The 27904-nt window shown below is 36.3% G+C and overlaps 1 protein-coding gene across 1 annotated transcript; it reads left to right on the top strand.

Moving 5' to 3' along the window:
* The first annotated feature begins 16925 nt into the window (after positions 1-16925).
* On the top strand, positions 16926-27391 carry LOC122019153 (iron-sulfur cluster co-chaperone protein HscB homolog). The gene is made up of 6 exons (XM_042576649.1): positions 16926-17117; positions 18229-18318; positions 21437-21535; positions 26856-26924; positions 27115-27189; positions 27254-27391. The coding sequence occupies exons 1-6, from the start codon at positions 16926-16928 to the stop codon at positions 27389-27391; spliced, it is 663 nt and encodes a 220-aa protein (XP_042432583.1).
* Positions 27392-27904: the final 513 nt, after the last annotated feature.

The following is a 27904-nucleotide window of genomic DNA, read 5'->3' on the forward strand; positions in this document are numbered from 1 at the left end:
AGCTTCTTCTTGAACTTCTTCTTCGGAGGTTGAGCATCTCTCAACCTCGGAGTCCTCCTCTTGGTCTTGATCCAATGAGTCGCCCTCTTTGGATTCTCCTTGATTTGATACAGTGGAGGGGATCTCATGAATTCTTGCCAATTTGCTCCAAAGCTCCTTGGCATCTTCAAACTCTCCAATTTGTTCCAAGATGTTGCTTGGCAATAAATTGACCAAAAGCTTGGTCACTTTGTCATTGGCCTCACATCTTTGGATTTGGTCTTTGCTCCACTTGCTCCTTTTGAGTGCTTTGCCCTTGGAATTTGTGGGAGCTTCAAAACCTTCCATGAGAGCAAACCATTGCTCTATCTCCATCATAAGAAAATTTTCGATTCTTGATTTCCAAGAATCGAAGCTTGTAGATGAATATGGTGGAGCCACCCTTGTGTCAAATCCAAGTCCATCTTGGAATTGCATCTTGAAGTTGAGCTTGATAAAATTTTGAACTTGAAGAATTTGCTCCAACTTCTTCACCCTCTAGCTTTTCTTGTTATACTTGACCCTTCCGGCGATGATTCCGGTGAAGAGCGGCCTTGCTCTGATACCACTTGTTAGGACCAAAAGTAGCTAGAGGGGGGGTGAATAGCTCGTCGCATTCGCTCGTTGCTCGGCGTTGCTTGTTCCTTCAAAGATGTGCAGCGGAAAATACAGAAACCAACACACAACGCTAACACGGTTGATTTTACTTGGTATCCACCTCACAAGAGGTGACTAATCCAAGGATCCACACCAACACACACACCCTCCACTAAATAAAATTCTCCTTTATGGTAACTACCAAGGGCGGAGAAGCCCTACAAGACTCAATACAAGAAGAGAGGGAAAGGATACAAGAAATACAAGCTTACAAGCTTACAATGAGTATAAACTCTAACCCTAGCTTCTCTTCTTGGCTTTGATCCGCCTCTTGACTTGGAAAACTTCCAAGATTCTTCAAGAACTGGCGATCTGAGCTTTGTGAGTGCTGTGGAGGAGCTGGCGAGAAATCTGGAGTGAATCGGAGAAAAGATGCCGCAGCCATCACACGCCTGCAGCTATAAACGACGCCAACGGTCGGATCCCGATCGATTCGAATATTCCCAATCGATCGGGGAGGCTTTGGATCGATCCACGGATCGATCCAGCGCCTATCCGAAAAGCGCTGGATCGATCCACGGATCGATCCGGCGCTTATCGCGCGAAGCGGCCTCCCAATCGATCCAGCGATCGATTGGGACCTCTGATCGATCCACGGATCGATCCGGAGGCTCTCTGTTCCGGTCGGATCGATCCAGCGATCGATCGAGAGCTGAATCGATCCATCGATCGATCCAGCACTTGATTTTTGTCCAAAACCAAGTCTCAAACCTCCCAAACCAACATCCGGTCAACCTTGACCTGTTGGTATGTCATGCCTAGCATCTAGTCACTCCCTTGACCTGCTAGGACTCCCTTACCAAGTGTCCGGTCAATCCCTTTGACCCACTTGGACTTTTCTCTGTGCCAAGTATCCGGTCAATCCCTTTGACCTACTTGGACTTTTCTTTCATGCAAAGTATCCAGTCAGTCCTTTGACCTACTTGGACTTCCCAGCGTCAGATGTCCGATCATCCTTGATCCATCTGGATTTTCCCTTGTCTGGCTTCACTCACCAGGACTTTCACCTAGCTTCACTCACTAGGGTTTTCCATCTGCCTAGCTTCACTCACTAGGACTTTCACCTGGCTTCACTCACCAGGATTTCCATCTGCCTAGCTTCACTCACTAGGACTTCCTTCTGCCTGGCTTCACTCACCAGGACTTTTCTTCTGCCTGGCTTCACTTACCAGGACTTTCCTTCTGCCTGGCTTCACTCACCAGGACTTCCATCTGCCTAGCTTCACTCACTAGGTCTTTCATTTTGCCTAACATCCCAGTTAGGACTTCCCAGTCAAGTATCCGGTCAACCTTGACCTACTTGACTCTTCTTCAATCAATATCTTATTGTCAAACATCTAAACCCAAACCAAGACTCAGCTTGGTTACCCAGGTCAACCTTGACCTGAGGGATATTGCACCAACAGGAAGGTGTCTTGGAAGCGATTGGAGGCACCTCAGAGCGCCTCAGAGGTGCCTAAGCATGGATACAAGCTGAGGACTAGGATCGAATAAGCATTGTTGAAGGTGCATCGGGCTATTGGAGGTGCCTCCTGTAAGTATCCTGGGTAAGTTTTGATGTGATCAACAGAGTTAAGTTAGGTCATGTTGTATTTGATGCATTGTGTCTAAGTGTTCAATAGCTTAGGAACACAAGAAGTCGAGCGGATGACGCAGCTAGCGAGAAGGATGGCAAAGGAAGGGAACTGACAGGTTTGGTGCATCCGAGGGACGAGGTGTTGTGAAAGAGTACATCAGCGGATAAGAAGGGCATGCTCAATGTCCAAGGGATGAGAAGCCGGAGCGGAAGCTTGCTCGAGGAGAAGGCTAAAGTTAGATTCGGAGGAGCTCAACTCTGGAAGGTCGAAGCATCACCCAAGCGATCAGAGACAAAGCCAACGATCAGAGAAGGCAACGGACGATCATCATGAAGTTGACCTGTCTAAGTGACCGAACCGTTCGGGCATCGGACAAGATGATCCGAGCGCCCAACCCAATAGGGTGCCCAAAGGGTGCCTCGTCGCTATGGATCAACTTTTAGATCCACATCAGCTCCGGTCAGGGTACTAGGACATGGTCCAGGAACTCGGAGATGAAAAAGTCTATCTTCTCGTCGTTGCATAGTTGTTGCGTGGAAATAGAGTTTGCCACGCTAGAGGCACCTAGATAGGGTCTGGGCCACCGGATCGTGCTTCTTCAACAAATAGTCACTTCTACTAGTGAGCCTATAAAAGGAGCCCTAGTATTCTTCATTTCACACAACACTTTCTGTATTTGAATTCTTTACTCTGTTCTTCAACTCTTGTACTGTCAACGTCCTATACGAGGCTTCTTCGCCTTTGACTTATGTCAAAGAAGGAGTCTACTACTTGAGCTTCATTTTCCTTGGATTAGTAACCTCCCTGGTTGCAAACCAAGTAAATCTTTTTCTCTCATACTAATTTTTATGCATTTTAGTTTTGTTATTTAAAGTGTTTGTGTCTTAATCAAAGTCGAAAGTTATGGAAAGGATATTCTTTTATGACAATTCACCCCCTCTTACCGATCGTACAGGATCTACAACTAGTATTAGAGCACAATCGCTTCAGAAGGACTAATCGGATTGAAGCACAAAAGACGATGATCAGAACAAGCATCTACCTACCAGTGTTCAAGGGAGAGTTTGCATTTTGGAAACGTTGAATGGAAGTATACTTAAAACCGATTGCAATAGTTTACTAACGATTAAGTACAATTTTGATATGCCCAAAAGCAAAGAAGGAAAAAAAACTAGAGGAGCATCGATGTACTAAAAAGCAGCGCAACAATTTTATGGCTAATGGTAAGACTAAGTTCCACCGTCTGAGCATTTTGACTGCTCAAGAACTCGACAGAATGGGCAACTACAAAAGTGCAAAAGAACTTTGGGAAAGTTCTTGAAGCTCTATGAAGAACCAAAAGAGGTTGAATCCAACTCCTCGATGGAAACTAAGTCGTCGTTAGAAGAATCCGAGATCGAGGAAATTGTCAAAACAATATTTATAGCCAAATACCTACCTGAAGACAAAGAAAGCTTGTCTGAGATAAGCATTGATAAAGGGGGGAGAGTCTTCAGAAGAAAGCAGCAACGAAGGGGGAGCATCGGGCAACAAAACCGACATGGTAAGTAAGGTATGTCAACTTCTTCCTAATCAATTATTCGAGTGTATTAAAATGTTAAGTAAATCCCTATGCAAATTATGAACTAAGGTTGTCTCCCTGAAAAGGTTAATATTGACTTAATAGACAGTGCATGCTAAAAGAAGAATTTGAGAAATTAATAGCTTAAAATATGAAATTAAAGGATAAAATTAAAATGTTAGAAAAGAATAATTCATTCTCAAATTTTTTACATGAAATTTCAAATATTATCAAAAGCTTAACTAGTATTTTATATACCATAAGGGTTAAATTATAAAAGTAGAAAGCTAATTTATTCCTAGGAAGTATATGATTAATCCAGTAGGTAGGAATCTATATTGAGTTCCAAAATAATGCTTATATTAAATTTTCAAGAATTAATGTGCTAATATTAAATTGCCTTAATAGTTTATTTGCGTACCCAAAATTATCTAATTTCTTAAATGAACTGTTTCATAACCTTTCTGTTGGAAATTAATTCAATCTTAATTTGTCTGTGCAAAAAATATTTTATCAGTTATTTGTAAAAAAAATGAATTTTGACCAATATATTATTTTTTATAATTCTTTTTAAAAAATTATCTATAAAATTATTTCATGGTATTATTTTTGAAAATTTTATTTTTCTATGATGAAATATCATGTTCTCTATCAAAGTAAATATTTTTTTAAAAAATTATCGTTATTTAATTTTCTATTAATTTTTTTATCAAAATACTATTTTTAATATTAAAAATTTTTGAACATTCAATTTTTGAAAAAATATTTTTTATGCAGATATAATTCTTATTTTATATTCCTAAAAAATTTTATAGTTTTTTTAGCTCAAAATCTATTTTTTGAATATTTTTTTAAAAAAATATATCTCTCTATATAGAATAATTAACTATTGCTTACTTTGATTTTATTTATTCATGAAAATTTTATCACTATTTTGGATAAACATGTTTAACTGTTACAAAAATTTCCAGAAATTTTCAACGATTAAAGATAATTTTAAAGACAATTAATTAGTTTTTAAATCATAAAAATTTAATTTTTTTGAAAACCAATTCCCAGAATTTTTTCAAGTGTTAGTCATTATTTGTGTAATCCTTAGAATTTTTACCTTTATTTTTATCAAAGGAGGAGAATATTAGATTAAGTATAGGTGGAGGTAATAATAATTTTTTTGTCATTATTTTGCAAATTCTTTACTTATTGCAAAATCTTTGTAGTAAATTGCAAAATCAAAATTTACATTTCTTTTTGTTACCCTAACTTAAATTTAGATTGATGTACATCAAAAAGGGAGAGATCGTAAGTACCCCGGGTAAGTTTTGATGTGATCAACCGGGTTAAGTTAGGTCCTATTGTGTTTGATACCTTGTGTTTAAGTGTGCAGGAGCTTAGGAACACAAAAAAGTCGAGCAGAAGACGCACCTAGCGAGAAGGATGACACAGAACGGGTTCGGTGCATCCGAAAGATGAGGTGTTGCGGAAGAGTATACTGGTGGACGAGAAGGACGTGTGTGACGTCTGAGGATAACCAGGGTGCCCTAAGGGTGCCTCGTCGCTGTGAATCAACTTTTGGGTCCACATCAGCACTGGTCCAAGCGTCGGAGATGAAAAAGTCTATCTTCTTGTCGTTGCATAGTTGTTGTGTAAAAATAGAGTTTACCATGCAGGGGGCGCCCGGATAGGGTCCGGGTGCCTGAATCGTGCTACATCAGCAAACGGTCACTTCGACCAGTGAGCCTATAAAATGAGCCCTGATGTTCTTCATTTCACACAACACTTTCTGTATTTGAATTCTTTACTCTGTTCTTCAACTTATGTACTATCAATGTCATGTACAAGGCTTCTCCACCTCTGACTTGTGTCGAAGAAAGAGTCTACTACTTGAGCTTCATTTGCCTTGGATTAGCAAGTTCCCCAGTTGAAAACCAAGTAAATCTTTTTGTCTCATACTAATTTTTATGCATTTCAGTTTTGTTATTTAATGTGTTTGTCTTAATCAAAGTCGAAAGTTCTGAAAAGGGTATTCTTGTAATTTCATGGCAATTCACTCGTCTCTTGCTAGCCGCACGGGACCTACACCTCCAACACTATTTAAAAGGAGGTCAGCGACAGTTTTAGAAAAAACTTGGTTTCAGTTTCTAAATTATTTATGAATGGATATTCTATTTCTTTTGATGACAAAGTGATTGTCAAGAAAAATAGGGTGGTTATCTGTTCTGGTGCGTTGGTTGGTAATTTGTATACTCTTAATCCAATAACTCCCACGATGCAACAAATGAAAATTAATAACACATCTTCTAATTCTAATAAGAGAAAACAACCTTCTAAAATAAACCAAACATATCTTTGGCATCTAAGGTTGGGTCATATTAACTTAAGTAGGATTCAAAGGTTAATAGTCGATGGACCTTTGGGTTCATTGGTAGTGGAAAACTTTTCGACCTGTGAGTCTTGCTTGGAAGGAAAATTGACCAAGAAGCCTTTTAAGGCAAAGGGGTATAGAGCCAAAGAAGTGTTGAAATTGGTTCATTCTGATTTGTGTGGGCCTATGACTATCCATGCAAGAGGTGGTTTCGAATATTTTGTCTCTTTTATAGATGACTATTTAAGATATAGGTACATTTACTTGATGCCGCAAGTCTGAGTGTTTTGATAAGTTCAAAAAGTACAAGGCTGATGTGGAGAAACGTCATGGTAAAAGTATCAAGACACTACGGTCTGATCGTGGTGGAGAGTAGCTCTTAGGAGAGTTTAGGAGTTACTTATCAGAGGTCGGAATTCAATCTCAATTTTCTGCGCCTGGTACACCCCAACAGAATGGTGTGATGGAATGAAGGAATATGACTCTTATGGAAATGGTTAGATCAATGATGAGTTATTCAGAATTACCAAATTCGTTTTAGGGATATGCTCTGGAAACGAAGGCGTGCATTCTGAACTTGGTACCTTCTAAGTCAATACCCTCTACACCCATAGAATTGTGGAATGGGCGTAAGCCTAGTTTGAAACACATTCGGATTTGGGGTAGTCCAGCACATGTGCTGAAGGGAGACGCTGATAAGTTGGAATCACGTACAAAAGTTTGCTTGTTCGTGGGATATCCTAGAGGAACGAAAGGTGTTTTGTTTTATAGTCCTAAAGATTAGAAGGTCATTGTTAGCACCAATGCCCGATTTTTAGAAGAGGACAATATAATGAACCACAAGCCCACGAGTAAAATTGTTCTTGAGAAAATAAGAGAAGACACTTCTACTTTAGTACCAACGGTACAAGATGAGATACCACAAGTAACTGCAACACGTGTCACAAATGATGCACAATTACAGGTAGTGCCTCGTCATAGTGGGAGAGTTGTTAAACAACCTGATAGATTCATGTTTTTGGGAGAGTCTTTGGACTTGATCCCTGGTGAACATGAAGTTGATCCCTGGACATATGATGAAGCACTCCAAGATAAAGATGCAGCATCTTGGCAAAGTGCAATGAACTCTGAAATAGAATCTATGCATTCTAATCAAGTCTGGGAGCTTGTAGAACCACCAAATGGTGTAAAACCCATTAGATGTAAATGGGTCTACAAAAGGAAAAGAGGAGCAGACGGGAAGGTGGAAACCTTTAAAGCGAGGCTTATTACGAAGGGGTATACTCAGAAAGAGGGAATCAATTATGAGAAAACTTTTTCGCCAATAGTCATGCTTAAGTCTATCCGAATTCTTTTATCTATTGATGCTCATATAGATTATGAGATTTGCCAAATGGATGTCAAGACAGCTTTCCTTAACAGAAGTCTTGAAGAAAACATCTATAGCAAGCAACCAAAGGGATTCATTGCGAAGGATAAAGAGCATCTTGTATGTAAGCTCAATCGGTCCATTTACAGACTGAAGTAAACTTCGAGATCTTAGAACATCCAGTTTGATGAAGTGATCCAGTCTTATGGATTCATTCAATGTCCGGATGAGTCTTGTGTATACAAGAAAAGTGACGGGAACGTGGTAGTATTTCTTGTACTATACGTAGATGACATTTTGCTCATTGACAATAATATCAAAGTGTTGTCAGACGTAATGGTATGGTTGTCCAAGCAGTTTGATATGAAGAACTTGGGAGAATATGGACATATTCTTGGGATCAAAGTAATAAGGGATCGCAAGAAAAGGATGTTGTGCTTATCTCAAGCTTCGTACATCAATACTATCCTAGCTCGTTTTAGCATGCAAAACTCCAAGAAAGGTTTTCTACCTTTTTGGCATGGAGTACCTTTATCTAAAAAGATGTGTCCTAATACATCAAAGGAGATAAAGGAGATGAAGGCAGTTCCTTATGCTTCGGCTATAGGAAGCCTAATGTATGTGATGCTATGTACGAAATCGAATATCTGTTTTACCGTGGGCATGGTTAGCAGATATCAAAGTAACCCAGGACCGGGACATTGGGCTGTCGTAAAGCATATATTAAAGTACCTGAAAAGCACTAGAGATTATATGTTGGTTTACCAGGCAGATGATTTGCTCCCTGTTGTTACACGGATTCGGACTTCCAATCAGATAGGGACAGTAGTAAATCAACCTCAGGGTATGTGTTTACTTTGGGAGGTGGGGCTATAATATAGAGGAGTGTTAAGCAGAAATGCGTTTTAGACTCCACCATGGAAGCCAAATATGTGGCAGCCTCTGAGGCAGCCAAAGAAGCTATATGGCTCAGAAACTTCTTGATGGACTTAGATGTGATTCCTGGTTTTCGAAAGTTATCACAGTTTATTGTGATAACAGTGGTGCAATAAAAAATCCAAAGGAACAACGGGCCCATAATGCAAGTAAACACATTGAGCGCAAGTACCACCTGATACGAGACATCGTAAAACGAGGAGATGTTGTTGTCACCAAGATTACATCAGCAGATAACCTGGCAGATCCTTTCACTAAGGCCCTTCCGGCGAGAGTTTTTGATAGGCATGTTGAGGGGATGGGAATCAGATGTATGACAACATTTATGATAGCATAGTCTTAGTATAAGTGGAAGATTGTTGGGATATATACTATAAGTCTAGCTTTTGTATGAACATCTATTTTGAAATATTTTTGAAATGAGAATCACTTTGGTCAAATGTCTGTATTTTATATTTATATATCTATCAATGCAGTTGTCCATTTAAATGATGTGTGGTGTTACACAGAAAATCATGTTATCGGTTCCTTATAAATTATAAATAGTAACTCACAACCAAGATGGATTGGAACAAACCATTGGAACGGTTGTAATGTAATTTGGTATTAGTCTATCTTGGTTATAAAATTACACTATTACACTTTGTGTGTATTGAGCAGGATCATTTGAGATTGTTCGATTTGTACTAACTACATAAAAGAACAGAATCTCTGTTATTATGGATGTGCGTCTTCTTAATCCCGATATAATAATAAGCACGTATACTTAGTATTTGTTTCTTTAACTTATCAATAGATGATATTTATTCGTTAAATCAATAAACCCAATGAGTTGGGAGATAGTATTATTTATATGGTGTGTTGTTGATTATAGAAGAAATCTGTGTCCTAATTATTTAGGCTGATGATGTCCCCTTGAGGAGCTCATAAGGATTATCATATAAACCCTGCAAGTGGAATTAGTCCGGCATGATAATAAAATTGAGTGGTACTACTCTTGGAATCAGATGTTAATTAATTGAGTTGTCAGTAACTCATTTAATTAATGGACATACGATATCTTAAACACAGGGAGATTAACGCACTCATGATAAGAAGGAGCTCATATTATAATATGGGATTGGTGCGGTAGTTCAATAATAACCCTTTAGTGGTATGAGTTAGTATTGATGGACTTGGGTTGGGTGTTCGGGCCGAACACAGGAAGCTCAAGCCCATCAGGAGGTCTAAACCAATTTCTCCTCTAGGTCCCTATTGTAGCCTTTATATAAAGCCTCGCATCCACCCATCCATAACTTGGTTTGGTTTAACTGGGTTTGGTTTAACTTGGTTTGGTTTAACTTGGTTTAGTTTAACTTAACTTGGTTTTGTTTAACTTGGTTTGGTTTAACTTGATTATAGAAAGAGAGATTTTTTTCTAAACAGAATTTGGTTATAGAAAGAGAGATTTTTTTTCTAAACAGAATTCTGTTATTTTTTTTTCCTTTGTAACCGACAGCAAGCCTATAAAAAGGAGTAGGTGGTGACTCCTAAAATCTAATTTTCTAATTCTCCACAATCATCTTCTCTCCTTGTGGTCGGCGCCCCTCCTCACATTGCTAGGGCCCCTTCCTCACCTTGTAAGGGTCGCCCCCCTCCTCTCCTTGCTTAGGGTCGGCCCCCCTTCCTCTCCTAGCTAGGGTCGGTGCCCCTTCCTAGCAATCCATTGGTGGTCGGCGGCTTGAAGAAGTTGAAGAAGAGGAAGAAGAAGAGAAGGAAGAAGATTAGAAGGTGCCCCATCCTAGAGCCTCCTTTTATAGCCGACGGTTTGGAAATTGAGAAGAGAAGGAGGGTGGTGTTGTCTTGGTAGATCGTCGCCCACACGACGTCCAAGAAGAGGAGAAGAATAAGGCAGAAAATCAAGAGGTCTTTAGCTACAAAGAAAAGGTATAACTAGTTCTTTAATTTCGCTGCGTAATTAGTTTAGTTTTCTTTGTATCGATTTTGAATATCAACACAAGAGGCCAGCGATCTTGTACTTCGATCAAGGTGTGCTTTGATCCGTCAAGAACTTGCTTGATTGATCAAACACATGTCTGATCGAACATACGGGTTGCTAGGAAAAGTTCTATACTTATGCAATTTTTGTACAGGGAAATTTAAACAGAACGGAATTCTAGTGCCATCACTAACAGCATGTGGTATGTAATCAAGAGCATAAGGAACACAATTAGATAACAACTTGACTAAGCTTAAAGATTGAAACTTAAAAATTTTAGGTCACTCATCTCATGAGTATTGAGGACTTCTTTTTAGGCCACACTCAAATTACTTTATTATCATGCTCATTAATAAAACTATTTAATAGAATTAGATTGATTTACTAAGAATTATTATGCAATATACTAACTCATGAGTCTAGATTGCAAGTTTTTTCTTAAGGACAAACAAAGGTTTAAGTCTAGGGGTGTGATATGCATAGATTATATATGTTTTTATGAATTGTTTGGCATACATTCACGTGTATTTCTTGAGCATGATTTATGTTATCGCACCCTATTTTATTGTTTTATTAGAATAGTTACTCTGTTTGTTCAGGGAACTACTTTTTTGCATGTTTTCATTGATAGGACACGATTTAGAGTGAGAACGGAGCAAAAATGAACATTAGAGCAGCTTTAGAGGAAAATCAGCAAATATAGCCATACCTTTTGCCACTGATGTATTCTTCAAGTTGATATGGTTGTGTCTCCAAAGAACAAGGTCGTGTCTCCCAAAAACTAGCCAGAGGCGTGCCCCAACAAAACTCATGGTACGACCGTGTCTTTTAGCGGTCATGTCTTGCTCTAGCAAGATCTATGCAAGGGCAGTGTCTAAAAGGCACGACCGTGCCACATTTTCGACTTTTCCACAGGTAGGTCATGCCCCTGAGACACAACCATGCCTCACTTTCCATCGTATTCCATGGCCTGGTTGTGCCCAGAGGCACAACCGTGCCATCTCTTCTAGGGAATTCCATGGCCTAGTCGTGCCTCAAGGCACGGTTGTGCCACTTTGGCCCGTGGTATATACACCATGGCTATGCCTCCAAGCATGGTCATGTGGTATGAAAGGCAGGGGTCATGTCCCCTACCTATAAAAGGTGGTTTTCTTTTCTTTTTTGGATCATCTTGGGTTTGGGGCTTAGCCCTTCCTTGGGGAAGGGTTTTCCCTTTAGGAGAAATCCTATAACTCTTCCAAGAGCCATCGTCGATGATCCGTCCACCATCTAAGTTAGGATTTCATCCGAAAAGACCGACATCACATTGATAAGCACTTCTCTATTCTATATCTTGTGTTTTGGGTTGTAGAATGTTATTTTTCTTATCTCTTGGTTGTATTTTCTACACTATAGAATATATTCTCCATATCTAGGATGTATGGAGTAATTATGATATAATATTAATGTATAAACTATGTATTTGCTCATTTCCTTGCTCAATGATATGTTTATTACTTATTCTATTATGTTGTGTCTTATTCATATTTGACGAAATGTGTGTATGGTAAATGCATCTAGATGTAAAGGATTGATCATTATGTAGAGGAGATACTTTGAATTGTATGACTGGGGGGGTCATTAGTGATAGTGGATATTCCTTTACTTGGACTTTCTAGAGCATCGCCTTGAAACAAAAACCAACCTTTTACAAGGGATTGACTAAATAGATTTTCCCCAACTTAATGTTAGGCAGTAACTTGTGTAATCTAAACTGTATAACTAGGAGACCTTTAGTGACAGGGATATCCTTTTAAACGGACTTTCTATGTTACCTCTTTACTTAATAGTATTAATCTAACGTTAAAAAGTAATAGGAAGTAATTGAGATAATTCTAGAGATTGTATGACCAAGGGATGCCCTTAATGACAGTGGGTATCCCTTTAATCTGACTTTCTAAGGTTCCTTCTTTACTTAATGGCATTAGAAATTAGTGTAAACTCTCCAATGTGATCTTCCCAAGGTTGTACTAATATTTGGTTAGAATACTTATAAGAGTGTCAGAATGGAGGTAAGGAGATGAACAATACATAGGAACATTGATTAGCATTATAGTGAAACCAAAATCCTAAAATCATCGCCAATTCTATTCACTCATCTTTACTTACTCTCTCTCAATCTCTCTCTCTCTCTCTCTCTCTCTCTCTCAAACTATAGTTCTTAAGCTTACACATAACCTATCCCCTCGGGACGGTCTAGTGGCTAACACATGAGGTGTTGTCAGCTTAAGGTCTGGGGTTTGAATCTTGATATAGCGGAGGTAAATGCCTCTCATGCGCTAGTCACTATTCCAAGGGCTAGCAATAACTCGTGATTTACCTCATTCATATTGGCCCTAGGATAGATTGGTGGGGGTGTTGGGGTGTGCGCAGTCACCTTTTGCCAACTTAAGCTTGCACACAACCTTCAATTGTCTAGATAACTCGCTTTATAAAATTGACTAGTACTTAATCAATAGCCCCTGTAAAATCGATATTTTATTACTTGACGATAATTTCATACACTTGGGATTGACAACACTCATGGTTTCTAACAAAGTGGTGTTTCACTTCTATGTGTTTAGTTCTTAAATAGTATATTAGAATTTTAATTAAATTTATTGAACTTATTTTATCAATTAAAATTTTAGTGTTCTTGTAATTTAATTGAAAATCCTTAGTGTATGTATTATTCATAGTAGTTGAGCTACACATTCCCCCATTACTATGTACTCTACTTTAGTAGCACATAAGACAGCACAGTATTACATCTTACTACACCAGCTAACTAGACATTGACCTAAAAGTTGTCAACTATCACTTGTACTTTTTATGTCTATTTTAGACCTAGCATTGTATGAGTCAAAGTACCTTAATAAATCAAAACTGTTTGTTCTAGGATACCAAAAATTCCTACATTTAATGTACATTTAATATACCTAAATATTCTTTTTATAATTGTTAAGTGTGATTCTTTTACACATGATTAATACCTAACACACATATCAACTACAAATAAAATATCAGGTCGACTTGTAGTTAAGTATAATAGTTTATTTATTGCAGTCCTATGATATTTTGGATTAACTAGTTTTCCTTATAGATCATTATTAATTTTTACATTTGTTGTCATTGGTGTATTAATTTCGTTAGCATTTTTCATTCTAAATTTTTTAATAGTTTCTTAGCATATTTATTTTGAAAAACATAGTTATCATCTTTAGTTTGTTTTATTTGTAAGCTTAAAATGAAATTTAATTCTCCTACTAGACTCATTTCAAACTCACTTTTCATTAAAATAATAAATTCTTTTAAGATTTTTGAGTTAGTTGAACCAAAAATTATGTTATCTATATATATTTGAGCTATTAAAATATCCTTTTCTATGGTTTTGACAAAGAGGATTGAGTCAATTTATCCTTTGTTAAACCCTTTAGATATAAGTAGGTTGACAATTTTTCATACTAAGCTTTAGTTGTTTGTTTTAGTCCATATTGGTTTTTCTTTAGTCTAAAGACATGGTTTGGATAGTCTAAATCTTCAAACCTTGATAGCTGACTTACATATACTTTTTCCTTGATGAACCCGTTAAGAAATGCAGACTTTACGTTCATTTAATATACCTTGAATCTCTAATGTGCTACTAGGCTAGCAACATCTTAATGGATTCAAGTATAACTACAAGTAGGTAAGTTTCATTATAGTCTAATCTTTCTACTTAGCTAAACCCCTTTGCTACTAATCGGGTTTTGTTTTTAATAATTTTATCTTTGTCATCTAGTTTATTTCTAAAGATTCATTCTTATCAATGATGGACTTATCATTTAGTATATATACTAGATCTCAAACTTAGTTTCTTTCAAACTAGGCTAATTCTTCTTGCATTGCAATTATCAAATTAAGGTTAGGTAGGGCTTCTTCTATCGTTTTGGATCCAATTTTAAATATTAAGGTCATTTGACTTAAGTTTCTATAAGAGGATTAAGTTCGAACTCCTAAATTTTGATCATCTAAAATTTGATGGGTGGTTAGATCTTAACCTATCATTATTGTCACGACTCTTACTCCTATCCAGTTTCTTTGAAACTAATTGATTGATTATATATGTGCATTTATATAGCTCTCGCTCATTTCTCCTATGTTCTTCATTCAACATGCATTCTTTCACCATTTTCAAAGTGAGTACACCCAATGATGGAGCTAGCCCAAGCGATCTACTCAGATTGATCCAGGGTTGTGGGCCGCAAATGCCGACACCGTCATCCCGAATTACCTTCCTCTTTTTCTCATGTTTTTTCTTTTCTCCCACCATAAATTTGAGCTTGTCTCATTCTCAACGCCGTCGAGCCCCCAAGCTAAAGTTCGGGTAGGCATTAACTGCATTTCTCTTTTCGTATAATTCTTTTAGAATTTTCCAGCCCACACTAGGTTTTAATTTGTTTCATGGGCAGCAATCAACGTGCTAATAAACATTGTTGTAAACCCACTATCATATTTTACCAATTACTTTCGGTTAAACTTGGTCCTAATCTTGATCAGACATATCTTTTGATTTGCCTATATCATCTAAAAGTATATCTTAGCTTCATAATTAAGAAAACAAAGCAAGTCCTCCATTCGCGACTTCCAAATTGAGTCATCAGTAGTCGTGAGTCACATTTAATCGTAGTATTATCAGTGTTACCTGACTCCTCTATTTAATTAGCATAAGAATAATTACTAATTAAATCAGGTCTGATCAAATCACTGTTGCAAAAAAAAAGCTAATTAATAAATCTTTGATTCAGGAAATAATTTTTCTGCAATTAAATAGATAAAGCAAACCAATCAAAATAACTTAGCATTAATAAATCAGAATAGCGAAAAATGACGACGCGTAGTTTTTATGTGGAAATCAACAATCTTTCATCATCAAAAAAACATAGATGAATCCAATAATGAACATCAAATAGAATGCAAATCTAAATAACCAAATCATCACCAATAAGATGTCAAAATCTTGCGAAGATCTTCCTCTCTTTTTCTTGTATTCTCTCTAGCGGCTAGACGACGACTAAGATTATTTCAAAAATTTCACTATGAAATTTAAACCTCTTCATCTACAGAGTCCTCACATCTTTCCATTTGAATCTCCCTCTCGAGCTTCAGCTCGCCACCCTCAAGCTCCTCTTCTGACGAACCACCGAACACCAGAACGCCAGGTAATCTCTGCTGTTGATCAATCTGTTCGACGTCCGCTATTTGGATATATAAATATGTAGGTGAAATTAAGATCCATATTTGTTTGGACTGGGAGTCAAATTAAGAATAGTGCTGGTGTAATGGAACTAGATTTAAATTATTGTATTCCCTTTATCACTATCCAGATAATATAAATATAGGTTTCAAAACATAGGCCTCAAATTATATTGACGCTAATGTATCTAGTGGTTGGTAAATACGTATCTTTCTAGATCACCAACTTATTCAAGGTAAAGTATCTGATGCCGTAGATCACTAACTCAATTTGACCAGCAAAATCTCCAACTCATGTGCTAACTTGTTCTTGAACTGGATCAGGCAAGCCTACCTGTAGGTGTAGTACATGATACAAAATTTAAGGTTATAATTAGTGCTACCATGAACACAGAAAACTTATTATCTCCTGTATGTGTGCTGTTGTGTAGAGGAGGAGATTGCGGTTGGACTGTATTTTAGGTGAAGAGCTGGTGTAAACCCAGCGCAGCGTAGATCCGGGCATTGATGTGTCAGAGTGGTCACTGCTGAAACGTTAACTGATATGGAATGATTCTATTTTATCTCAAATTAGAGTAAAAAAATTATTAGTGTTACATAAAAAAAACTTGTAGTTTTTAGGTTATGTAAACCAAAAGTCTGCAAGTTGAAGTTTATATTCTTGTTAAGCTTTTCTAGTGGCTGTTGGCTCATTGCTAAATTCTCTCCGGCAATAGTTGTTGATTCTAGACCAAACTTGTAAGTTGCGAGCATCTATCTCATAGCTTAAACTTTCGCTAGTTTAGTATTCTGAAATCAATTACATTATTTTTGCATGATGAGGTTTTCCTTCTCCTTCATTACCTAGTTAAATCTGTAAATTTGTTACAACCACATGGAAATGGCAATGATTTCTATGTAACATGTTTTTTTTTGTTGTTGTATGATTAAAATCTCTTTTGTTACTTTGAACAATACAAAAAAGATAAAATGGACTATATGGCTCTAGATCAATTGCATCAATTCCTTCATACTGCTATATTGCTTCATTTGTATAATTTAATTGTTTGTCCTGGGTGTCTAACCATGTCCTGCCTTCATATGCTAATTGAATTCTTTTTATCTTTCTTCTCAGGAGATCATTCTGGAAATAAACCTTTATTTGGTCATAATGAGAACAAGAAAGAATTATTCTCTATTCTTAATGCTGCGATCAAGTTTTGAGGAGCTGTTTTATGAGAAAACAGCAAAGCAGGGCCTTCGATTCTTTGCCACAGGCTTTATCTTGGGAATTCTCACTTCCATTGTCTCCTTCAGAATTTTTCCTATGTAATAGAGCATACAGTGTGAGAGACTTTGTTCTTTGTGGTGGTTCTCAGTATGGCTTACAAGAAACAAGGCTTTGGATTGACCATTATATTCATCAGGTACTTGTAGTGGAGAATTACCTAAGTGTTGGAACTGTGGTGGCACTGCTCCAACATCTATCCCATTCTTGGCTTGTGAATCATGTGGAAGTGTGCAGCCCAGGAATCTATCTATTGATTTCTTTCCTATTTTTGGGCTGTAAGTTCTTTAGAAATTGCGATTTGTGTTTTAATGATATTATATTGATAGTTTTTTAAGTTTGTGACCGGTTTTAGCCCATACTTCTTTCACAAATTCAATAGAAGGATGGAACTATGCTTATGCTTTTCTCCCCAACTTTCTCTTTTCAGATTTAGTTAGTCTTCAATTTTTGCATCTCGTTACTTTGTTGGATGATGTGAGGTCATCATAGCAATCATTTCTTTGATAAAAATATTTTTCTATATCTTCTAATTAAATAGGTTATTTGAAAATGTTGTAGTTACTCCTATTTTTGCTGGATACTAAGTTATTTTAATTAATGTTTTTTTGATTAACTGTCACACTTCTAAATTAGTGTTTTTGAAGAATAAGCTGTTACTTCTGAATGATTATGAAAATTTTCTAATATTTTGCACCTTTAATAAGTCTAGATATGGCTATCTTCAGGCTGCTAGGATATCAATATGGCATGAGTGTTAATAGTTTTGAGTTTGTGTTGCATAAACTAGTAAATTGATAAAGTTCCTATAATGTAAACATCCTTGGTAATGAAACTTATGAATAGTCTGAACTAGAGTCTTAGTTTGTGTTATGGCACTAATGCTGGTCTTTATCTGGGACAGTTTGTTTTTGTTATCCCAAGTTGTGTTCCTGAAAATTGGTAATGAGTTCATGATAATAATTTTTTTCTCTATAATATTTGGTTTGTCGTGATTCCAAAAGTTCTTTGGCCTATAAGCTAATATAGAAGTGCCCTATAAATTGTGGGGAAGTTTGTCAAAACTCATCTTGCACATCAAATTGTTTAAATTCTGAAGTTTCCTTCTCTGTATAGAGAAAGGCCGTGAAGGATGATAATCTGGAAGGGAAGTAAAAAGATTGGCAGAAAAAGTTGGAGGTTGGAGGACATTTTTTTTATATTCACTTTACTTTTACATTAGTTCTAAATCCATATCTTTCATGATTTAGAAGGAAAAGATGTTTGCGGCTGAGAAGTCAGCTCTGGTCATTGATGCGTATCAAACTTTAAGGGAGCCATTGCTGAGAGCAATATACCTGGTAAGCTTTGTTGCTTTGTTGTTCATCTTGTATGCTTCTTCAATGTTGAACTTGCTGTTGTTGGTTATTTGATGAGCTTTTTATTATTGTTATTATCATTGATGTGCCTAATCCTTATCCCTTTTTGGTAACTGAAATTAGATGCTCAAATTTTCTACTAATCCTTCTTATTGCATTATTTCAAGCTAAAAGCAGATTGTGCTCTTCCATTGGTTGTAATTGGAAGGCACTTCTGATTACATCAATTTTTTTAGTATACTGATTAAATGGAGGGGGGTTGAACTTGACTTTATAGTACTGCAAGTTGTTAAGGCTGCACTATAATCGCTGGTATTTTGTTCAATCAGTTTTATTTAAGTTTTGAAAAAGTGAGCAATAATAGCTGATAAACTGTCTTCTTTTTTTGATATAAAGTTGCTTCACCTTTCATTATTAACCTCATACAGTAGGCAAGACAGCTCTTGATATATAAATCCACCCCCAATAAATCATCCTAAATTAATGTGATTGATCATGATGAAAGGACTAGCGTGTCTTCATGCTTGAGTCTTTGTACGAGCTGTGAATCAGGAGAGATGTGCACTCTCTCCATTTTTTTATTCATCTTTCAAGTAAAGCTCCTGCGAGTTAGGGTGTCTGCTGATTTCATATTAATAAACTCCTCACTGGAACATGATCACAAGATGTACGAGGAGCTATTTTGAGTGTTTGATGTCCTCTCTGTGAAGCTTTCAATGACACGTTGAGCATTTGTTTAAGAAACACGTAGCTATTTCAAATGGAAGGTCGTGGCCCCTTTACTCTTGAAAACCTCTAGACTTCTAACTGGTGTAACATCCTGTTGAAGGGGTGAAAGCGCAAAACAAATTTTATGATAAAGAATTCTTCTTGCCATGTTTGGAATGCTAGGATCAAATTAATAGTGGAGAACTGTCATGTTATCATATTAAGGTTATTTATATGTTTCATTTTCTTTGCGACAATTTATCAAGGGCGCATGTAAAGATCTAAATTTATCAAAAAGTATACACTACTTTGATATTTATCAAAGAACACACTTTGTTAAATGCATTTCCTATTTTACCCTCCTGACAATTTGACTTTTTCTTCCGTTTTTCTTTTCCACTATATTTCTCTCTCTTCTCCTTTTTGTATCGACATGCATAATATATGAATAACATTAGTCTAATTTTTAATAACATTTTAATACATATGAAGAAGCAAAAATAAACAATGAATAGCATATTTGAACTCTTTGCAATTTCAGAAATCCACTGGAACTAAAATGAGTGTAATCAGAGTAGGTCGATCAGTGGGTTTCGGTCAAAACTTACTGATAGACCTAGAGAGCTCTGATTGCACCTATTTCAATTTCTATGGATTTTTGAAATTGCAATGAATTCAAATATGGTGTCCATTATTTATTTTGGCTTTTCATAGATGTTAACATACAAAATGAAAGAATCGTCAAAAACGCCCACGTTGGGGCTGATATGGAATCATATCAGGCACAACGTGGGCCTGATATCATTCCATATCAGGCCCACGTTGGGCTTGATATGAGTCCATATCAGGCCCAACGTGAGTTTTTTTTGTCGATTCTTTGATTTGATATATTAACATCTATGAAACGGTGAAATAAATAATGGACACCATATTTGAACTCCTTGCAATATCAGAAATCCATAGGAACTGAAATGGGTGTAATCGGAGCTCTCTAGGTCCATCAGTGGGTTTTGATCGAAATCCACTGATCGACCTAGAGAGCTCCGATTACACTCATTTTAGTTTCAGTGGATTTCTGAAATTGCAAGAAGTTCAAATATGACGCTCATTACTTGGATTTTCATAGATGTTAATATATAAAATCAAAAAATCGTCAAAAAAGCTCATTCCATATCAGGCCCAACTTTCATCAACGTTGGAGAAGTTATATGTATGGGAAAACAATGAAGTCAACCATGTAAATATGAAAGTTATCATCATAACATGAAAACAAACAACTTTCAAAAACTTGTTTCTCCCTAAACCTAAAATGAAAGTCATTGGCATGCACACACAGGGGCATAGAGTTAGATCACAAGTGAGAGAATGACTAAAAATACTTGATTTCAAACTCCATAGCACAGTACCTATGAGAAGATAACATTCAAGTGATACACAAGATTTAGAAAATATCATATTAAGAAACTAGACTTTCTGACTGCAGTATCATCGTTTTTTGCTAAATTGTCTATAATTTGCACTAGTCCTAAAAATTAGGTTAATGTAGCAGTCAATAGAACCATTTAATAAATACCTATGATGATCAACCAATTTTGGGTGGACCTATAAAACTTCTCCAGCGTTGATGAAAGTTGGGCCTGATATGATTTCATATCAGGTCCACGTGGATCTTAATCTCATTCTTGAAAATGGTCGCTCTAATGTAATCAGCTATTGGGGGTTCTATTCTGATATCTAGTTAGTCAGAGACTTAGGCATCTGTTGGTGCTTATGCAATATTGAAGTATATAATTATTTAGTTAAAGTCATATGTTAATATTCACACTAAAAGAGTGAGGTTGTATGAAAGAAACTTACAGCAATTTGCTCTATTGCTGCATCCTGGATGATATAAAATTGTTAGTTATCATGTCACATATTGGCAACAATTCACACTTAATTGTTAGTTTGGAAATGAATTTTGTACTGTATCATAAGTAGATGGTGGAAATGTTGCAAGTTTGTCTTGATGATATACATGAATGAGGTTAATTATGGTTTTATCCACTCCGAATTATTCTATACCTACCATTAGATGTGCAACCCCCACTTAGAATTATCCTTTTTTTTATTGGAAAACATGGACTTCTAGGTTCTGTTTATTTTCTATGGTATTATATGATATTTGAATGGTAAAGATCTTTGCTTTTGTCTTACTTGTTGAACTTTTTCTAAATATTTGATATATACACATGCTATACTTTTTGATGTTATAAAGCATCTGTTGTTAAATGGTGATTAATTAAATTGTATGAAACAAATGGATTCTGCAGTTACCTATAACACTTAACTATCCATTCGGCTCTTCTCAGAGCTGACTTTGTGGCTAACTGTTGTTCCCATTTTTGAGCAGCCTGATTGTTTGGATGACTTGGCCTATGCAATTATGCGTGAGATAAGCAAACTCTCCTATAGAGTCTCAGAAGCTGATGTTATTCGAGCACGCAATCAGGTAGATCATTAAATCTGTATTTCATTTTAATCACTTGAAACACTAGATAGTCATTCTATAAAGCATTTTCATGGTTCAGTATGTATTTCTTCTATTAAGGTAAATCAGCCTTTAAATAATGGAATTCCCTGAAAAGTTTATTATCTTGTGATAAATGTATTGCGATATTGAAAAAACCAATACATTTTTGTAACTTCTGCTGGAAATTTTCCTTTTCGACTTCCACAATGACTAATCCAATATACAGTTCAAAGTATGCTTTGCACTAATGTACCACAACTTGGCTGTAATACCCACTAAGCTTGTAAGATAAATATATGAATGTGGGATTTTGCCTTAGAAAAATAATAGGAAATGAGTTGAAGCAAAATGAAATAAAATGAAATAAAAAGAAGTGAAGGTCAAGGATTGAACCTTGAACCTCTTATATTATTCATAGAATTAATTAGTAGAAACCAATTGGGATAGAGAGAAGATGTTGATAGCAAAGGAGGGAAATTCATGATAAGGGTGAGAGTAAAAGCTAGCCAAAAGAAGACAAGAAAAGAGCAAGAGAAAGGCAACTTGCCTTCCTCCCATTCTCTCCCTCTTCCTCTTTGCTTTTGCCGAAAATTTAAAGAGGGAATTAAGAGGATTCAATCCCCCTTATTTCATCATGAATGGTAAGAATAAATGAATAAATAAAACAAATAGGAAATAGAAAAAAAAAAGGCTAAGGGAGAAGGAAAGCAAAAATCAATTTTGCTACCTCTTCCCCCTTAACATAAAAGGGAGCAAGAAAAGAGAAGTTTATTTTTCTCTCATTTTCTCTCATTCTTCCTCTCCCTCACCGAAACCATCAGTCCCCTCTCCTCCACCTTCGGCCCCAAAGCCAAGGTTTTCTCCTAGAAAGCCTAAGATACAAGGAGGACTAAGCAAGGGAATCAAGGGAAAGGAACTAGAAGAAGAGGCTACTTCTTCCATCACCATACTTTAGATCCACAAGCGAAAAGGATGTAAGCTTCCCCTCACCTGTGGTACAAGGCTTTTTATGTGATTTTTGGATTTTATAAGGATTAGAAAACCTAGGAAAGAATTTAAGAAAAATTCGGCCAAAGAAAGGGTTTTCAAATCTAGGAAGGTTTAAACAAGTCCTTATTTCATGATATTTTTCTATGCTATGTAGGAAGGATTTTCTTCATGTTTTTATACCTAAATGATGCTTGATCAGAGGAGTACCTAACCCTAGAATTTAGGCCAAAAATATTTTAAGGAGGTTAGGGAAAATATTGTGTAACCAAACTAGTACAAGATTCCCTCCATGAACTACTAAGGATCTTTTATTGGTTTTCTTGCTTGAAAGTTACTTGGAACCAAAAGAAATCCACTTATATGTTTCAGCCAAGGAAAGGGCTTAGGGTTAGGAAGACCTTTAAATTTAAGTAACCATGTTTGTATGATAGAATATAGAGTTCTCTTAAAGAATTGCATGTTGAATATTGCTAGAAATTCATGAACTCTTATTTTAGATTTTCGGCCATGATAAGATGGATAGTTTAGAAAAGCTTAAACAAAATTCTAATATGCTCAAGACCTCTGTGATATTATGATATGAAAGTTATTTAATGCTCTCATGTTTAATTGGAGTATAGAAAATTAGTTACATGATATATGACATGTAAGATCACAAGGGTCCTAGCTTGTTTATGAACCAACTTTGTATATGATGTTCTTAGTAATTTTTGCCATGAAACTTACTTAGGTTTTCCATGCTTTAGGCCACTTAAAACCTAGTTTAGAGATTGGTAGGTTTCGGCCATGAGGAAAAATAAAAGGAAAAGGGAAAGAAACCTAGGAAGCCTAAGACACAATTCACATGTATGTTTATTATGCTTGTCTTTATACATGCTATGAAACTTGTATAATTTCTTATGCTTTTAGGCTATTTGAAGCAAGTTTATATACTGTTGAGTTTCGGCCAAGTAGGGTTTAAAAAACCTAGAGGCCTTAGAAATGAAACCAAATGTGTTAAAAATACTTCCTATGGAAATATGATAATGTGTTGATTGTGTCACATGCTTGTATAATTTTTCCATGACCTAAATGGACCATTGTATGTTTCGTCCATGAAGGGATAGATGCCCTAGAAACCCTAGAATAAAAATTAAATATGCTTATGTCACACTACATGGAATATGATAAGTAGAAAGACAAAGTTCTCATGCTATATGTTGTTTAATGACCTAATTGAGGCTAGGGTAAGTTTCGGCCATACATATTGTATAATGTCTTGTTATGAATTTATACATGATGTTAGTTCAAGTTCACATGCTTGTATACTTGTTTTTAGCCCTAAGGAATACTTGTTAAAAGTTTGGCCATGACATATGTTAAGGGCTTGAAGAACTTAGTAACTAGCTCAAATGTGCTTACTATGTCACTTGGAAAAAAATGCTATAAATATGGTGTAAGGTTTCCATGCTTTCATGACATTTGAGACCTTGTTTCACATCTGATAGGGTTCGGCCACATGAGTTTAGGGACTTGGAAAACTTAGAAACCAAGTTAATCATGCTTATAATGCTTCCCATGAAATTGATGTGATGATAATTTAGGTTCCACATGCTTGGAAGTTGTTTTTACCTAAATTGAGATCTAAGGGGGTTCGGCCATGATAAGAACCCAAGGGATTAGGAAGCTTAGAACCCAAGTTAACTATGTTACCATGTTTCTTATGTTAGTATAATCACATGATACACCCTTATGCTTAAACATGTATGCTTGTGATTTATACTTTCCATGATATGCTATGTGGATAGAAATATACATGCTTTGATGATATGTGATGTACTTAGAATATGCATGCTTTCATGATATGCTATGTGGTTAAATTATGCATGCTTGATGATATGTTTTATGCTTAAGATATGCATGTTTTTATGATCTATGCCTAAGTGATGCATAATATTATGATATGATGTATGCCTAAGTGATGCATATTTTTATGACATGATGTATGCCTAAGTGATGCATACTTTTATATGATGTATGCCTAAGTGATCATGCTTGTATGATGTATGATATGTATAAGTATGACATGTATTTTACTTTGAATGGCTTGTACCAAAAGGGTGGGCTCCTTATGCGCCCCTAGGTCGAATTACGGGCCTAGTAAAGGGTGGGCTCCTTACGTGCCCCTAGGTCAAGCTACGGGCCTAGTTTCCTAGTAGGTTCAAGACTAGCTACCTTGGATCTACTTAGGATGCGCGCATTATGTATGTATGTGGTACTAAGTCGGGCCCCTTTATGTTGAGATTATGTTCAAGTATATATGTAAGAAGAAGAAATGGTTTTAAAAGATCATGAGACATACACATGTTTTTCGGATACATGTTTTCAAAATCATATTGCATATAATTTATGATCATGTTGTGATGATGCTATGATTTATGATATGCCATGATTGAATATGAATATGTTATGTTTCATGCTATGCTTTAAGAGCTTGATATGTTATGTGATCTTATGATGATAATATGGCATGCCATGATTAGATATGATTATGTTATGTTTCATGCTATGCTTTAAGAACTTGATATGCTATGCTACCTTAAAATGATACTAGGATATGCCATGATTAGATATGATTATGTTATGTTCCATGCTATGCTTTAAGAGATGATATGCCATGACTAGTCATGATGTTGTTATGTTGCATGATATGCTTAAAGAGTATGATATGTTATGCCATGACTAGTTGAGATTATGTTATGTTAAGATATTCTTTGATCATGTGATGATTTTCGGTTTTAGTGAGTAGGAAAGGAACTTACTGAGTCATGAGTGCTCATAGCTTACTTTCCTTGTACCACAGATAAAGGAAAAAGCTGGATGAGCTAAAGGAGCAGCAAGAGAGGCAAGGAGATGTGTGTGGCGGTGGCTAGGCAACCAAATAAGAACCTGCTTTAAGAACTTTTAAGAATTTCACTTTGGTTTCATAAATTGTAGTACTATATGGTTGACTTGATGTTATGTTTTCATTTAACTTGTTATCATGTTATGGAAACCATATTAGTGTAGTTCGGTTTTTATTAAACCAACAAAATTAATTTTAAGTCTTCCGCTGTAATATGTACGTAGAGTATCGTAGCCCCGTCCCTTAGGGTTAGCAGGGAGGGCGGGCGTTACATTGGCTTTCCACGTTGGGCCTGATATGATTTCATATCAGGCCCAAAGTAAGTTTTTTTTATGATTCTTTGATTTTATATATTAACATCTATGAAAAATCAAAATAAATAATGGACATCATTTTTGAACTCCTTGCAACATCAAAAATCCATAGGAACTGAAATGAGTGCAATCGGAGCTCTCTAGGTCCATCAGTGGATTTTGACCGAAACTCACGATGGACCGAGGGAGCTCTGATTGCACCCATTTCAGTTCCTATGGATTTCTGATATTGCAAGGAGTTCAAATATGGTGTATGTTATTTATTTCGCCTTTTCATAGATGTTAATATATCAAATCAAAGAATTGGCAAAAAAAAATCACATTGGGTCTGATATGGACTCATATCAGGCCCAACGTGGACCTGATATGGAATGATATCAGGCCCACGTTGGGTCTGATATGGAATGATACCAAGCCCGCGTTGGACCTGATATGATTCCATATCAGGCCCACGTTGGGCCTGATATGATTCCATATCAGGCCCACGTTGGACCTGATATGGAGGCCCAATGTAGGCATTTTTTACGATTCTTTCATTTTGCATGTTAACATCTATGAAAAACCAAAATAAATAATGGACGTCATATTTGAACTCCTTGCAATTTCAAAAATCCATAGAAACTGAAATAGGTGCAATCGGAGCTCTTTAGGTCCATCAGTGGGTTTTGACCCAAACTCACTGATCGACCTAGAGAGCTCCGATTACACTCATTTTAGTTCCAGTGGATTTTTTAAATTGCAAGGAGTTCAAATATGATATTCATTGTTTATTTTTGTTTCTTCAAATGTATTAAAATGTTATTAAAAAATAGACTAAGGTTATTCATATGTTCTGCATGTCGATACAAAAAAGAGAAGAGAGAGAAATATAGTGGAAAAGAAAAATGGGAGAAAAAGTCAAATTGTCAGGAGGATAAAATAGAAAATGCATTTAACAAAGTGTGTTCTTTGGTAAATACCAAAGTAGTATACGTCTTTTAGTAAATTTAGATCTCTACATATGTCCTTTGGTAAATTGTCGTTTTCTTTGTATTCAAGTTCAAACCAGCTGCTTCTAGGATTTCTATTGAGTTCCTATTTTGTCCTTCATCCTTATTCATCTCGAAAAAAGATCACAAATATCTTATATGCTCATCTGGATGAAGAGAGAACTATCACAGATCGAGATATGCTGGCCGAGGTAAATTATCCAAATATCTTGGTTGAGTTTGAATGTCTACAAAGGTAATTGCAGAAATATGTGAACGTTGTGGGTGGTTTGATGGCTTACTCGATTTCATGTTACTCTCTATTCCTATGGCTCGATTCTTTTTACTTGAAAAACAATGTCATTGAATTTAATCATTATTTCTCTGCTACGGTAACTGCAGATGTTGGAAATGCGAGAAACTGTCGATGAAGCAAATGATTCACCGACACTGAAGAAGATAAAGGTGTTTTCATTTGTTGATTTGTTCTATGCTTCACAACTTATGAACTACATAAACATATACTTGGTTCCTAATCTAGGTAGAAGAAAAATTTGAGACATATTCCGGATCATTCAGCCAAGCTTTCACCAGTGCAGATATTGATGATGCTATCGCTTCAATTGAGAGAATGAGATACTATGGCCTTGCTCTCGAAGAGATAAGAAAGAAACTTTAAAATTACCACCATTTTGTCGACTGCTTGTGATAACGGATGCCAGAATAGTTATCACGGAGGTGTTTTCATTTGGCTGTGTTGGAAGCTGATGGTCCCGAAAAGAATTGAGAAATGTAGCGATAGGCATGTTGCTTGTGATAACGGATGTCAGAATAATTTTTTTTTTCCCGAGACGTAGTACAGACGATGGACGAATGACATCTCTAACGTAAGTAATGATCAGAGGTCGATTCTCAAGAACTGATGATCTGAGGTTTACCCCACCATGTACCTGTGTGTCTATATGTATCTCCCTCCATATCCGTGAGACCGATACTAAAGGGACCGTTAATGTAACGGATCTACATTTTTGTTTAAACCTTCTGTTTTCTTTACTCGAGCCATAGAGTTCTAGAGACAATGGGTTTAAGTGCTTTGTTACCAAAGGAATAATCTTTATTAGCATGAAGTTTACCAAGATCAAAGAGCTATTAAACCACTGGATTCTAGTTCCTTCATCACAAACTATGATAT

The sequence above is a fragment of the Zingiber officinale genome, chromosome 9A (genome assembly GCF_018446385.1).
Source record: "Zingiber officinale cultivar Zhangliang chromosome 9A, Zo_v1.1, whole genome shotgun sequence".
NCBI lineage: Eukaryota > Viridiplantae > Streptophyta > Magnoliopsida > Zingiberales > Zingiberaceae > Zingiber > Zingiber officinale.